At 40.0% G+C, this 15,523-nt stretch overlaps 1 protein-coding gene across 2 annotated transcripts in view; it reads left to right on the top strand.

The window, feature by feature from the left end:
* The window catches only part of LOC107765486 (pentatricopeptide repeat-containing protein At2g20710, mitochondrial-like), a 34,778-nt gene extending 19,350 nt beyond the window's left edge, over positions 1 to 15,428 (top strand). The window contains exons 2-3 of one of the 2 annotated variants that reach the window (XM_075223340.1): positions 13,409 to 14,577; positions 14,745 to 15,428. In XM_075223340.1, the coding sequence (XP_075079441.1) occupies positions 13,409 to 14,577; positions 14,745 to 14,781 (1,206 nt within the window). In that variant the 3' untranslated portion in view covers positions 14,782 to 15,428. Of the gene's footprint in view, positions 1 to 13,350; positions 14,578 to 14,744 lie in introns of both variants that reach the window. The other variant, XM_075223341.1, reaches the window with a different exon arrangement.
* Positions 15,429 to 15,523: the final 95 nt, after the last annotated feature.

Below are 15,523 nucleotides of genomic sequence, written 5' to 3'. Positions count from 1 at the left end.
GGCGAAGCTTCTAGCTCTAAATCCCTTACTTCGGCTAGTAAGGATTTTCATTTTAGGTAAGCAAGCTGCAGCGCGAGTACCCTTTTTTTTACTTTTGCTGCAATAGAGGAGATTTCCATTGGACTAGTTAAAAGACTTAGATAACACACCGGGTTTACATAAGAAAAAGTTCACGTAGAGAAAAGAGATTAGACTAGTCATTGCACTAGTAGCGTCTACGAGCCTCCCGCTTCGGTACCATCTCCTTTTTTACCAGCCGAGCTGCCCTGTCAACCCTTTGCGGCGCTTGCTTCCTAGCTAGAACTCACACAGCGCAAACATAAATGAGAACTAAGCATAGTCTGACTCCCTAGCGCACAGAGCAAGAGTAAGCTACTTCACTCGAGAAGAAGAAATAGGCTAACGATCGGCTCAGATAAGGATGCCTCCTCTCTTTCCAAGCTAGCTCCGATGCAACTGCTATCGAATTAGCTCTTGGGGATATCATAGGTAAGAAGGAAGCCAATGCTGGAGGAAGTGAATCAATCATAAGAGGTTGTTAAAAAAGGTCTGTTGCTTGCCCGAGTAGGGGAAGGAGCTATTCATAGGGTCGATTCCTGGTTCACCACTCATTCCCGAGCCCGAGAAAGCACCTCGTTTTAGGTTAGCTGTACTTACTTGTCGTGTACCAGCACGTTTTCGTAGACGGATTTGAGGGCATTTAGCTAGCCTATATCTCCATCTCCGCTCTTCTTGCTCCACCAATAAGCTCCCGTAGCAATAGTAGCCCCTGTGTTAGCATCTTAGGAAGCCGTGATATGATAAACATAAGCATCTCCGTCCATGTGAGGCCGGCGATATGGATGAAATGTATACCCGTCCATGGTAGGAATCGATCCAAGGGCTACTTTCAGGCTCTACTAAGAGAATTCTGAATTCCCGGCTCTTAGTCATCGCTCTGTGAAGGAGTGGGCGAATAAAGATCCGGCAAAGGCAGAGCTAGCGCACGGGAGGTGACACCAACCACACTCCTGGCTAGGCGCACTCTCGTCGATCCACCACAAAGGTTAACGACATATTCGACCGAGTTTGGAAGAAAAGAAAGGGGCAGCACATTATCCATGTGCAAATGGAGATGCGGTCCGGTTCGAGCATATCCTCTCCATATCTCGCCAGATTCTTCGATTGCATACCTATCAGCAGTAGGAGATCCTGTTCCCACTCGAGAGCTTGTAGTTGCGGATCTGGAAGATCTCTAAGGTGGAGTTGATCCCACGGACGCAGAGAGCGTCAGAGCCGATTCACTAAGGCTAATTCCCAATATGGTTTATCATTCTTTGTTTGTGCGACTCGAATAGGCTACTAAGGCTAGCGAAAAGTGATATGAATGAATAGGCATTGCTTATCATTCACTTGAAGCGGCATGAGATGGCCCGATATTAAAATGCTTATCATTCACTTGTAATGGTGATTCGTCGGTTCATCCAACCAAATATGAATGAATAGGCATGTGGGAACAACATTGCTTGCATTGATTCAATTGATTTGAAGCGGCGGTTATACTATACATAGATAGTTTTCACTAGGGGTTTTTACCGAATTGTTCACAAGCGGGATTTGTATTTTTTGGACGAAGTTATTTCATTGTCCCTTTTTTCCCTGATGGATGAATATTATTTTTCCATTGAATGCCTCCAAGGCATATACTTAGATTTAATCACCAATGGTGCTTCTTCAGCCTTTTTAACCTTTTTTCTTAATTATTGAATTGAAGTTATATAAAAAATGAACTGACAAAGCGTCTGTTCACGGAGGTTGTTGTAGTTTTCGTAGTTGTGAGAAAGAAGCGGGTTTTCATGTGAATTGTCATGTTTTCTGCCCATATTATTGTATCTTTCCAGACATGTTGCCTTCAATAGAAAAAGTCTTTCTATCCATGCATCTAAACATCTTGTAGGTTCTTAATTATAGTTGCAATTTTTTTAAAACAAAATATAGAAATGTGTGTTATCCTGGATGCCACTTGAGAGTTCATGAGTAGACCTTAACCCAACTAGTATACCTATTCAAACATACCAAATATGAAGGAAGGTATCTTGGTTTTGGTAAATTCAAAATGGCACATTTGTGTTGAGACAAAATATTATTGCTTATGGGCATACTACATGTGAAACCTCAGTAAGATTACCACGTATGGCATATCGACATGCCATAAAAATAAAGTGGAAAACGTGTGTGCATAAGTTTGTTAATAAAATGTGTTGCTACTCTAAAAAGTTTAACATTATATGTTGATATATAGGGAAATAAAGAGGTGGGTCTTTGACATCAGTAGGTTCTCAACCTGCCAACATAAACATATATAGCATTCTCTGCATGTAAGCAGATTTTGTTTTGTAGAATGTATGGTATCTCTATTTCTTACATATATTTGCCGATGGGTTAAGTTATATTGCATGGGTTTTCTATCTGATACTTATATGAGGACCATATGGAGATTTTCTCAGCATTCAAAATGATACTTATTTACATCTATATAAATAATAAATAGTCTTTTTGATATCGAGACATACAAAGTCATGCATATCAATGTACCACTAGCATTGAATACAAATATCTATCCATTAATCCATATAGAACAATCTATGCTTTTTTTTCATAAATAGTGTGCATCTTAACAATTACTATTGTTATTAAAAAAATATATTGTGAATGTTTTCTTTTGTTAGAATAGTTATGTAAATAGTAGTAAATATCCTTAATCCGATATGTATTAGGAGTAGGACATGTTATATATATATATAGGGCTCATTGTATCATGTTTAACATAAGAGAATAATATCAATAATATTTTCTCCCGTGCCTTCTCACATGGTATCAGAGCAACCGTGAGAAATGTATAGCTGTGCATAAATTCCAGCGACTCCGGGAAGAGAAAACAGTCAACCGGAAGCCCTTTTTTTCCAGTAAAAATAGGTATGTCTGCAAGAATCATACTATCCGTCAGTGTTGTGCAAAAAACCAACACCACCGGAAAGTAGATCAGAGCTCGACGACCAACCCATTAAAAAATCTCCGGCGGAAAAGGCTGCACGCGCCCCCACGCACCACCAGAAGAATTTCTCCGGCAATCCGATGTGAGGCACTTTTCGGGCACTTTTTGACGAAATTCCTTCAGAGTAGTTGGATCGCCCTCAAATTCCGAGCCTACCCATAATTTTATTTTTTAATTCCGACCACTTTGAGTTTTTCTAGCGACTACACTGATTTTTTCCGGCAACTACAGTAATTTTCCGGCAAAAATAGTGTTTCCTTCATCTGTTTCAGCGAGTTTTCAGTTGATTCTTTTTGTTATTTGGTGATAATTTTATAGGCCTCACTTCAATCCAACGATGTCTTTAGGAGTCGATGCCTTCGGGTCTAAAAACCCGGGTTCTGGCAGTTCCGGTGTTATGATTACCTCAGAACCTTTAATGGGAAGTTCAAACTACTTAGTTTGGGCTTCATCTGTCGAGTTGTGGTGTAAAGGTCAAGGTGTTCAAGATCATCTAATCACAAAGTCTAGTAAAGGAGATGAAAAGGCCAAAGCACTTTGGGAGAAGATCGGTGCTCAATGATGCAGTATTCTTTGGCGATCTATTGTTTCCAAGTTAATGCCCTTGTTTTGTCCATTCCAGACATGTTATTTGGTTTGGGAAAAGGCTCACACTTTATACACTAATGACATATCTCGTTTCTATGATGTGATATCGCGGATGACAAATTTAAAGAAACATGAATTAGATATGTCTACTTACTTGGGACAAGTACAGGCAGTCATGGAGGAATTTGAGAAGTTGATGCCAGTTTCTGCGAGTGTAGCAAAGCAGCAAGAGCAGCGACAAAAGATGTTTCTAGTTCTTACTCTTGCTGGGCTTCCTAATGATCTTGACTCAGTACGCGATCAGATTTTGGCTAGTCCGACTGTCCCCACAGTTGATGAATTATTTTCTCGATTACTTCGCCTTGCTGCAGCACCAAGTCACCCAGTGATCTTATCACAAACACTTGACTCATCTGTTCTCACATCCTAGGCAGTGGGCAATCGAGCATCTCATACTATGGAGAATAGACGAGGAGGAGGTCGTTTTGGAAGATCTAGACCCAAGTGCTCTTATTGTCATAAACTTGGACACACTCGTGACGTATGCTATTCTTTACATGGTCAACCACCCAAAAATGCTTATGTTGCTCAGACCGAGGATACATGTAACCAGGGATTTTCTTTATCTGAAGGGGAGTATAATGAGTTCCTTCAATATCGAGCAAGTAAGCAGACATCTCCACAAGTAGCCTTTGTTGCTCAAACTGATACTTCTGTTGCTGGTAATTCTTTTGCTTGTGTTTCCCAGTTTAGTACTCTTGGACAATGGGTTGTGGACTCAGCCGCTTCTGATCATATTTCTGGTAATAAATCCCTTTTGTCAAATATTGCGTTTTCACAATCTCTTCCCACTGTTACTTTAGCCAATGGGTCTCAAACTAAAGCAAAAGGAGTTGGACAAGCGAATCCCCTACCCTCTGTCACTCTAGATTCCGTTCTTTATGTCCCTACCTGTCCTTTTAATCTTGCATTTGTTAGTCGTTTGACTCGTGCCCTCCATTACAACAACAACTACCCAGTAAAATCCCACAAAGTGGGGTCTTGGGAGGGTAATGTGTATGCAGACCTTACCTCTACCCTGATAGGGCATAGAAGCTGTTTCCGATAGACCCTCGGCTCAGAAAAAGAAAAAGAGAAGGAGACAATTCATTAGTAACTCCAGTAGAAACCATAATAGTAACATAAGCATAACAACCAAAAGATAAATGACATGCAATAACAGTAACCAGTAACTAAGGCCCGTGGCTAAGATAAATAGTAAGGATAGTGTGGATTCAACATAAACTGCAAGCTATCTAAGATCAATCCTAATCCAACCCCGCCTCACCCCCGGTATGAAGTACGCAAAGCTCTACTACCCCCTAACCTACAACCCTAATGCTTGACCTCCAAACCTTCCTATCAAGGGCCATGTCCTCAGAAATCTGCAGTCGTACCATGTCCTGCCTGATCACCTCTCCCCATTGTGGCATATATTTTATTGATGATTCTTTTATTATGCAGGACCACAGTACGGGACAGACGATTGGAACAGGACTTGAATCAGAAGGTCTTTACTACCTTGACTCACTCACTTCCTCCAAGGCATGTCTAGTTACAGATCCTCCAGACCTAATTCACAGACGTTTAGGACATCCAAGCTTATCCAAGCTTCAGAAGATGGTGCCTAGTTTGCCTAGTTTATCTACATTAGAGTGTGAGTCATGTTAGCTCGGGAAACATACCCGAGCCTCCTTTCCTCATAGTATTGAGAGTCATGCAGAGTCTATTTTTTCTTTAGTTCATTATGATATATGGGGTCCTAGTAGAGTCAGTTCAATCTTGGGATTTCGATATTTTGTTAGTTTCATTGATGATCATTCAAGATGTACTTGGATTTTCTTAACGAAAGATCGTTCTGAGTTGTTTTCTATATTCCAGAATTTTTGTGCTGAAATTAAAAATCAATTTGGTGTTTCTATTCGCACTTTTCGCAGTGATAATGCCTTAGAATATTTATCCTCTCAATTTTAGCAGTTTATGACTTCTCAAGGAATTATTAATCAGACGTCTTGTCCTTATATCCCTCGGCAAAATGGGGTTGCAGAGAGAAAGAATAGGCAATTTATTGAGACTGCTCGCACACTTCTCATTGAATCTCATGTTCCGTTGAGTTTTTGGGGCGATGTAGTTCTCACAACTTGTTATTTGGTTAATCGGATGCCTTCATCTCCCATCCAGAATCAGATTTCGTATGCAATATTGTTTCCCCAGTCACCCTTATACTTTGTTCCCTCTCGTGTTTTTGGGAGCATGTCACGCCCCAACCTCGGGAGGCGCAACCGGCGTTCAATCGAGCGAACCCAACTAAGCAAGTCTTATCATACACTTCCTACCCACCTCGATATGAATAAAGAAACCATAGTTTTGTTTATCCATTTAGACGGGGAAAGACAACACATTCTACATTGATAGTTCATTTTAAACACCACATTAAACCGTAGATGAGTTAGTTTCCAAGATCCCCATAGAGTTACAATTTATAGGCAACATAAGTTTAGAATTACAACATGGTTTGTAGACCCATCCAACCCCTGTACATAACCCACACATGTCTACGGAGCCTCTAGGATACAAAAGATGAGTTTGACAACGCCGGCAACAAGGCCCCGGCTATACCTCAAAAGTGAACGTCCACAACACCAAGATATACAATATAGCCCCTTGAAGGAGAAAGGGGCTCACCAAGATCTTGAGAAAAGGGATGCTTCGCTACACACGACCGACACTATCCGCTATGGAGCCACCAATATTCATTTAAAAAAAATGTAGCGCTCCCGGCAAAAGGGACATTAATGCCATCGAATAGCACTAGTATGTATAACTAAACACCATCAAATTAGAAAGAACTTTCATACACAAATAAGGAAATCACAGGTATCACTCCAAAGCTTTAAACGATCACAACATTATCAACATGAAAGAATTACACAACCTTCACATCATGTTTCCATAGCCTTTAGTTGGGCATTTCATATTGTTCCACATCATTCACGTTACCACCACTATCTTGAGCGGAGTCCGATCTCGACCCGATCGGCTAGGCCATTTCCCGGAGACGTTACCAATATTCTATTGACACTTTCCAGTTTCAATCATCAATGCATAACCGCCATGTGTATATGTCATGGCGTCCGATCACGGCCTGATCGGCTAGGCCGCCTTACCGAGGCGTTACCATTTTCCATTATTCATCTCACTCCAATCTTTGGTTACACATGTATTAGTTTACTGGCACTTGGGGTCACAATTTTTACATTCCACAATTCACGTTTCACATTGTTCCCATTTTCAACATTAGGTTTGTAATTCAAGAGAGTATGACACACAAGAGCAAACAAGGTTGTAGGCGTAGACGAGACTTCATGTAAATGGCACAACAACGCACTTCAATTTCAATCTAAGGTCTAAGCATTTCAATACATGATTCATAGTCCTTGCACCTTTTCAAATTATCAAGAATAGCACGTTGATCAATTTGAGACACAATTTCCACGCATATAAGGTTGCAACACCAAGTCAAGTGAAATAGCAATCAATACAACAATTCAATTTAATCTTACCGTACTCACACAACCAACGATGAAGCTCAATTTCTAAAAGACGAGGTTTTAGCCATACATACCTCAATAAAGCTTTCCTTATTCCTTACAAAATTTCGGAACTTTTAGCACTTCGATCTATTGTGTAAAAATTACAAATTAAACCGAGAATTAGAGACGAGATTGAGATTCTAACTTGTTTTGAGCATACTATCAAACACTAAAGGTGCATTGTGATCTTAGGCCCTTTTGAGAGAAATTTCTATCATTTTATACCCCAATTGCTTTCTTTTTAGTTCACTGCTAGAAATTTATTCTTATACCCATGAATTACTTCACTAGTGATCCCTTATTGCTAAGCATAGGAATAAGAGCTCAGGTAATGAAGTCTTACCTCTTGGGATGAAGATTTAGGTACCCTCACTTGATTATCATCAAAGATTTGGCAAGGTTTCATGGAGTAATTTGATGGGAAGCACTTCCCTCTCTAAGACCCCCCCTCTCTCTCTAAAAGTATCAGAAAATATGCTCAAAATGAGCTATAACACCGAATATATCGATAAGGGGTCGGGTTTAAAATTTAGAAAATTGGAGCCCCGAGTCAGGTTTGCGATCGCATTTGCGATCGCAAAGTGGAAATGCGGCCCGCAGAATGGACCGCAAAAGTGCTCCCAAAAATTGAACATCCTGTCTGGGTATGCGGTAGAAATGCGGTCCGCATACCCGTTCTGGGGTCGCATAATGCACTGCAGAACTGCTCCTTACAAAATCCTAAGGAAATTATGCGACGACTATGCGGTCCGCATATCGGTTATGTGATCGCATAATAGACCGCATATTTAACCTCAAAGTTGACTAACACATTGACTCATTTTGCGGTGACTATGCCCCCTATGCGGTCCACATACCTGATATGCGACCGCATTCTCGACTGCAAAATCGCATTTCTCTGGAAAACATTATTTTTTGACTTTTTAATGCATTGTTCAATCCAAAGGGGTCCGAACCGCGGCTCGCAAGCTCACCGCGAAGAATTTTTATGAATCCTAACACATGCTCCTAACTTGGCACCACGGGATTCGGGGTTCTGAGTAGGAAATTCACGGGGCCTTACAGAGCACTTGTTTCGTTCATAACTTAGCTCCTGGGAAAGATAAGTTAGTTCCTCGTGCTCTCAAGTGTGTCTTCCTTGGTTATTCTCGTGTTCAGAAGGGATATCGTTGTTACTCACCTGATCTTCGTAAGTACTTTATGTCCTCTGACGTCACATTTTTTGAGTCTATCCACTCTCTCTCTTACTTTCTTTCATTTAGTTAGGCGTGGAAAACCTTTCTTTACCTCTTCTGACCATTCTGACCACCTTGATATATCTGAGGTCTTACCTATACCAACATTTAAGGAGTCTAGTGTGGCTCCTCCTAGACTCTCCGCCACAGGAACACCACTCTTGACATATCATCGTCGTCCGCACCCAACATCAGGCCCAGCTGATTCACGTCTTGCACCTGACCCTGCTCCTACTGCGGACTTGTCTCTTCCTAGTACACCGATTGCACTTCGGAAAGGTATACGGACCACTCTTAATCCTAATCCCCATTATGTCGGTTTAAGTTATCATCGTTTGTTATCACCCTATTATGCTTTTCTATCTTCTTTGTCCTCTGTTTTCATCCCTAAGTCTACAGGTGAAGCATTGTCTCATCCATGATGGCGACAGACTATGATTGACGAGATGTATGCTTTACATACGAGTGGTACTTGGGAGCTCGTCCCTCTTCCTTCAGGTAACTCTACTGTTGGTTGTCGTTGGGTGTATGCAGTCAAGGTTGGTCCGGATGGTAAGGTTGATTGTCTTAAGGCTCGTCTTGTTGCCAAGGGATATACTCAGATATTTGGGCTCGATTACAGTGATACCTTCTCTCCCGTGGCTAAGATAGCATCCGTTCGCCTTTTTTTATCCATGGCTGTTGTTCGCCATTGGCCCCTCTATCAGCTGGACATTAAGAATGTTTTTTTGCACGGTGACAATGAAGTTTACATGGAGTAACCACCTGGGTTTGTTGCTCATGGGGAGTTTTGTGGCCTTGTATGTCGCTTGCGCTGGTCACTTTATAGTCTAAAGCAGTCTCCTCGAGCCTGGTTTGGTAAGCTCAGCACAGTTATCCAGGAATTTGGCATGACTCAGAGTGAAGCTGATCACTCTATATTCTATCGGCATTCTGTTTCGAGTCTCTGTATTTATCTGGTGGTCTATGTTGACGACATTGTTATTACCGGCAATGACCAAGGCGGTATTACTAAATTGAAGCAACATCTCTTTCAACACTTTCAGACTAAGGATCTAGGCAAACTAAAATATTTTCTGGGTATTGAGGTCGCTCAGTCTAGCTCAGGTATTGTAATCTCACAACGGAAGTATGCCTTAAATATTCTTGAGGAGACAGGAATGACAGGTTGTAGACCTGTTGACACTCCGATGGATCCGAATTCTAAACTTCTGCCAGGACAGGGGGAGCCTCTTAGCGATCCTGCAAGATATAGGCGGTTGGTTGGTAAATTAAATTACCTTATAGGGACAAGACCTGATATTTCCTTTCCTGTGAGTGTAGTGAGCCAGTTTATGGATTCTCCGTGTGATAGTCATTGGGATGCAGTTTTTCGCATTCTTCAGTATATAAAATCAACTCCAGGCAAAGGTTTATTGCTTGAGGATCGAGGCCATGAGCAGATCGTTGGATACTCAGATGCTGATTGGGCAGGATTACCTTCTGATAAACATTCTACTTCTGGATATTGTGTCTTAGTAGGAGAAAATTTGGTATGTTGGAAGAGCAAGAAACAGAATGTGGTTGCTCGATCATAGATGCAGACAGAGAGATTGAAGACAGTAATTCACAAACTGGTTGACACTCAACAAATGACTTTTATCAAAGGTAGGCAGATCATGGATGCAGCCCTAATAGCAAACGAATGTGTTGATTCCAGGGTTAAAAGTAAGATTCCTAGGATCCTTGGCAAACTAGATATCGAGACGGCATATGACCACATAAATTGGAACTATTTGCTGAAAATTCTGAAGAATATGGGCTTTGGAAGGAAGTGGATCAAATGGATAGGATTCTGCATCAGCACTGTTAAGTTTTCCATTTTAGTTAATGGTTCTCCAGAGCGTTTCTTTTCTTCACAGAGAGGGCTAAGGCAAGGAGACCCTCTGTCCTCTTTCCTTTTTATAATTGTAATGGAAGGTCTGAATAGTATGATTAAGAAGGCAAACCAGGAGAGGTTGATAAGGGGTTTCAAGGCAGTGAATAATGTCAGTAGCAATCTAGAGATTACTCATCTGCTTTATGCGGACGATTCTTTAGTGTTCTGTGATGCTAAAGAAGAGCAAGTTAGACATCTGAGGTTGATCTTATCTGTCTTTGAAGCTGTCTCAGGGTTACATGTCAACTGGATTAAGTCACAGGTGTACACAGTTAATGAGGTCATCAACATTCAAAGATTGGCAGGGGTGCTGGGCTGTCAAGTGGGAAATCTCCCAACAACATATTTGGGGATGCCCTTGGGAGCAAAAAATAGATCCCAAGAGTTATGGAATGAGGTGTGAAAAGAAACTTGCTATATGGAAAGGAAATTATCTTTCTCTGGGAGGAAGGATTACTTAGTCAATAGTGTGCTCGCTCTTCCTGCTTACATGATGTCTCTTTTCCCAATTCCCGTAAAAGTTGAGAAAAGAGTGGATGCTTTAAGGAGGAAATTCATATGTCAAGGGAAAAAGGAGAAGAAGGCCTACAATTTGGTAAAATGGAGCACTTTGCTAAAAAGCAAGAGGGATGGAGGTTTGGGAATCAGAAATTTGAGACAACATAACAAGAGTTTACTTATGAAGTGGCTATGGAGGTTTTCCCTGGAGGATCAAGCTTTATGGAGGAAGGTTATCTGTGAAAAATATGGGGCAGATGGAAGGTGGTGTACAACAGGAGCTTTTGGACCCTATGGTGTAAGTGTATGGAAGTCAATTAGAAATTTATGGCTAGGATTTATCAGCAATGTTAGTATCAAAAGTGGGGAATGGCAATAAAACTTCTTTCTGGAATGATGATTGGATTGGTAATGGACCTCTTAAAGAGGTTTTTCCAGATTTGTTCACTATAGTGCATCAGCCACAAGCTACTGTGGCTGAGGTATGGAGTACGAGGGGTGAGAAGGTTCCTCAATGACTGGGAGGTTACGAGAGTCATTGAATTCTATAAATTGTTGGATGGCTTAAGGGCATCACAGAAGAAGAGGACAGACTTATATGGGAAAGAAACCACGAAGGAGTATATACTGTAAAGTCAGCATATGGAACCCTAAATAGCTCTGGTCACATGAACAATGGGACATGGCACTGGAAGCACATCTGGAAGGTGAAAATCCCTTTTAAAGTGGCTTGCTTTTGTTGGCTTGTAGTCAAAGAGGCAGTTCTAACTCATGACAGTTTAATGAGGAGAGGAATGCTTATGTGTTCCAAATGTTTTTTGTGTGGAAAAGAGACTGAAACAAACAACCACCTCTTTTTACATTGCAAAGTAACTAGTAGGCTGTGGTATCTTTTCATGGGTATGAAAGGTGTGAAATGGGCAATACCTAGGACAACTGCAGAAATGTTAGCTTGCTAGAATGACCCAGGTATTCTACTGAGCCAGAAGCATTGGTGGAGGTTGATCCCAGCATGTATTTGGTGGACAATTTGGTTGGAGAGAAATTCAAGATGTTTTGAAGATAGAGCTAACACTGAACAGAAGATCAAGACGAATTGTATATTTTTGTTTCACTTTTGGTGTAAAGAAGCTCTGGTGGAGGATGTAGAGTCTATAGTGGATATTATTGGGTCTTTGTAACTACCACAAGTCTGGGTTTGCATTTTTGCTTTTTTTCGAGAGTATTGTAACTATCTTTAACATTTAGCATAATCTTTATGCTAAAGGTTTTTCTACTTATTTATAAAACTTGTTATCTTCTCAAAAAAAAAAGAATGTGGTTGCTCGGTCTAGTGCAAAAGCAGAATATTGAGCAATGGCTATGGCGACATGTGAGCTAATTTGGATCAAACAGTTGCTCAAAGAGTTAAAATTTGGTGAGATTAGTTAGATGGGACTTGTGTATGATAATCAAGCTGCTCTTCATATTGCGTCAAATCCAGTGTTCCATGAGAGAACTAAACACATTGAGATTGACTGTCATATTGTCAGAGAAAAGATACTCTCGGGAGATATTGCTATAAAGTTTGTGAAGTCGAATGATCAGCTTGCAGATATTTTCACCAAGTCCCTCATTGGTCCTCGTATTAACTACATTTGTAACAAGCTCGGTACATATGATTTATATGCACCACCTTGAGGGGGAGTGTTAGAATAGTTATGTAAATAGTAGTAAATAACCTTAATCCCATATGTATTAGGAGTAGGACATGTTATATATATATAGTGCTCATTGTATCATGTTTAACATAAGAGAATAATATCAATAATACTTTCTCCCGTGCCTTCTCACATCTTTGTTTGAACAAAATACAAACACATTTTAATCAATTTGAACTTTAAGCTAAGAAGAGTGATGAGCTCTTGTAGAGTTGCTGTACTTATTTTGATATGATGATGATATGAGTTGAGCTTAAAGAAAGAAGTGAAGATTGATATCGCTGCCTCCAACTTGTTTGGGATTGAGGCATAGTTGTTGTTGTAAAAGTCAGTCCTAAAAGAGTCCTCTCTTTCCCTACTTTTCCTTTGTATTCTTCTTCGGAAAAAAATGAGCATTTGATTCAATTAGTTTACCAGGTCTGGAAGTGGATTTCAAAACTATACATGAATTAAACTATTATCCTCCATAAAACCTGACTTTTCTTTTTCTTTTTCTGATTATGATCAACTCCTCTCTACAACTTGACTTCGTAACAGATACCTCGTAACTAGCATATTCAATCCTTATATAAATATTTCAACTGAATCAGTTTAGTGCTGATTTAACTAGAGAAATCCCTATATTCACCCACATCAAGTTTGTATTAATCAGCCCTATTTTTGTTTAAACCACTACCTTTTGGGGAACCAAGGAAGACCAGATTGCATATTTTACTTTTTTTCTTTCTTTGTGACTTGTGGATAGGTTCAATTTACCAAATGGCTCTAGTGGATGCTTGATTTCTGCTCTTATACCATCGCAGATTTATGAGTGGATTACCAAGTCCAAGCATTTTGATGTATTGTCTGGAGATGTTGCAGTCCAACTGGATTTGGTATCAAAAGCCCATGGTGTGAAAGCCGCAGAGAAGTATTTCGCTAGCATTCCAGATAATTTAAGAACCTACCAGGTATATGGCGCTCTCTTGAACGTCTATGCTGATGCAAAATGCTTAAAAAAAGCAGAAGATACCATGCAAAAGCTGAAGGAGTTGGGCTATGCTAACACCGTGGCGTACAATGTCCTGATGTCCCTTTATGCTAAAATGGGAGATCTTGATAAGCTCAACTCACTTATGCTAGAGATGGAAGACAAGGGAATTGTTGGTAACGTGATTACCTACAATATCCTCTTAAATGCATATGCATCTGTTCCAGATGTTGAGGAGATGGAGAAGCTTCTGATGAAAATGGAAGCTGATCCACTGCTGATTGATTGGAGTCCTTATACAGTTGCTGCCAAGGGATACCTGAAAGCTGGTGATATAGAAAAGGCTTCCGCGGCATTGAAGAAATGCGAGCACAAAATCAGGGGGAAAAGGGCAACGCTTGCTGTTGACATACTTCTTACTCTCTATACTAGCATGGGAAAGAAAGAAGATGTGTATCGTGTATGGGATAAATACAAGAGAAGAACTAAGAATAACAATTCAAGCTATCATTGTATGATAAGTGGACTAGAAAAGTTGGGTGATCTTGATGGCGCAGAGAAGATATTTGCCATGTGGGAAGCAAACAGGGTACACTTTGACGTGAATATTCCAAATTTGCTGATAACTGCTTACTGCAAAAAGGGTCATATGGAAAAGGCTATATCACTCATAGATAAACTCTTGGAGAGTGGGAAGCAGCCTAATGGGAGCACATGGAATCGTCTAGCACTCGGTTATTGTGTACAGAACGAGATGGAGAAGGCAGTCGAGACGATGAAGAAAGCAATCTTGGCTAGTCGGCCAGGGTGGAAACCGCACTTCCATAGTTTCGCTTCCTGTGTGAAGTACTTGCAATCAAAAGGAGATACTCAAAGAGAAAGAGAGCTTAAAGATTTACTTAGGGTGCGAGGTCTCTTCCCGGAGGAATTTGAGAGGGGTCTGAAAAAGTATATTGAAATTGGAAATCGTATGTCTGAGGCACTTGATGAAACAAACCTTGAGTAGGAAAATCTCTACTTTGCCGAATTATTTAATTCTAAAGTTTTTTTTTGGTTAAATTGCTAATAAAAACTTTTTTTAATTAAATTTTCTATAGCTGCATCTAACTGGATGAAACGTTTATGGGGGTGGATGCATGATATTTGTGGCTTCTGTTGTATACTTGCAGGCTTGCAGCTGAGTACATGTGTGTCTGTTCTTCTTGACTGGGTTCCTCCAACTTTAAGATTAGCCCAGAATTGACGGCCTGGCTACGGTTTATCTAGACTCAACTAACCTTTTAAAGCCCAAATATACGAATGGAAAAAAGTGAAAATAGCATTGGCTAGCTAGTTTTTGGACCGGTAATCAAAAAATAGTCATCATTTGCAGAGTTATTGAAAAATAGCCACTATTTTATATGGAGATAAAATTTGGACAAAAACACCCTAGCTGAAACATCAGTAAGTTCCAGGGATTATGTAGCTCCTGTGTATAAACTTCAAGCACATTTTGTTGGAACTCCAGCACATTATGAAATTTCAACACATTATGCTGGAATCTCATATGTAAAAGATTCGAACTCCAGCATATTATGTTGGAATTTTTCCGGAGTTCTAAGGGTGTTTTTGTTTAAATTTTGTATTTATATAAAAAAGTAACTAAATTTCGATTACTTTTGAACTATGACTATTTTTCAATTACCAATGGTAAATCAGGCTATTTCTGAAAGCTTCCTTTCATTTCTTTTACAAGTTGTATCTTTTTTCTGGTAATACAAGTTGTAGCTTTTATATTAGATGAGAAGTGATACCAGAAAAGGTAGAAAAAAGAGAATGATAATTGTTATTAATTTTTATGAAATTTAAATTAAGATTCTGCTAAGATATAATTCTTTATATTATCTTTTCGGTGCTTTTTTTTCTTCTTCTGTTTAGTCATGACTCATGATATATGGGGTAGCAGCAG

The sequence above is a fragment of the Nicotiana tabacum genome, chromosome 10 (genome assembly GCF_000715075.1).
Source record: "Nicotiana tabacum cultivar K326 chromosome 10, ASM71507v2, whole genome shotgun sequence".
NCBI classification, from domain to species: domain Eukaryota; kingdom Viridiplantae; phylum Streptophyta; class Magnoliopsida; order Solanales; family Solanaceae; genus Nicotiana; species Nicotiana tabacum.
Note: the sequence above shows the minus strand (reverse complement) of the source record. Positions and strands in the feature narration are given on the sequence as shown.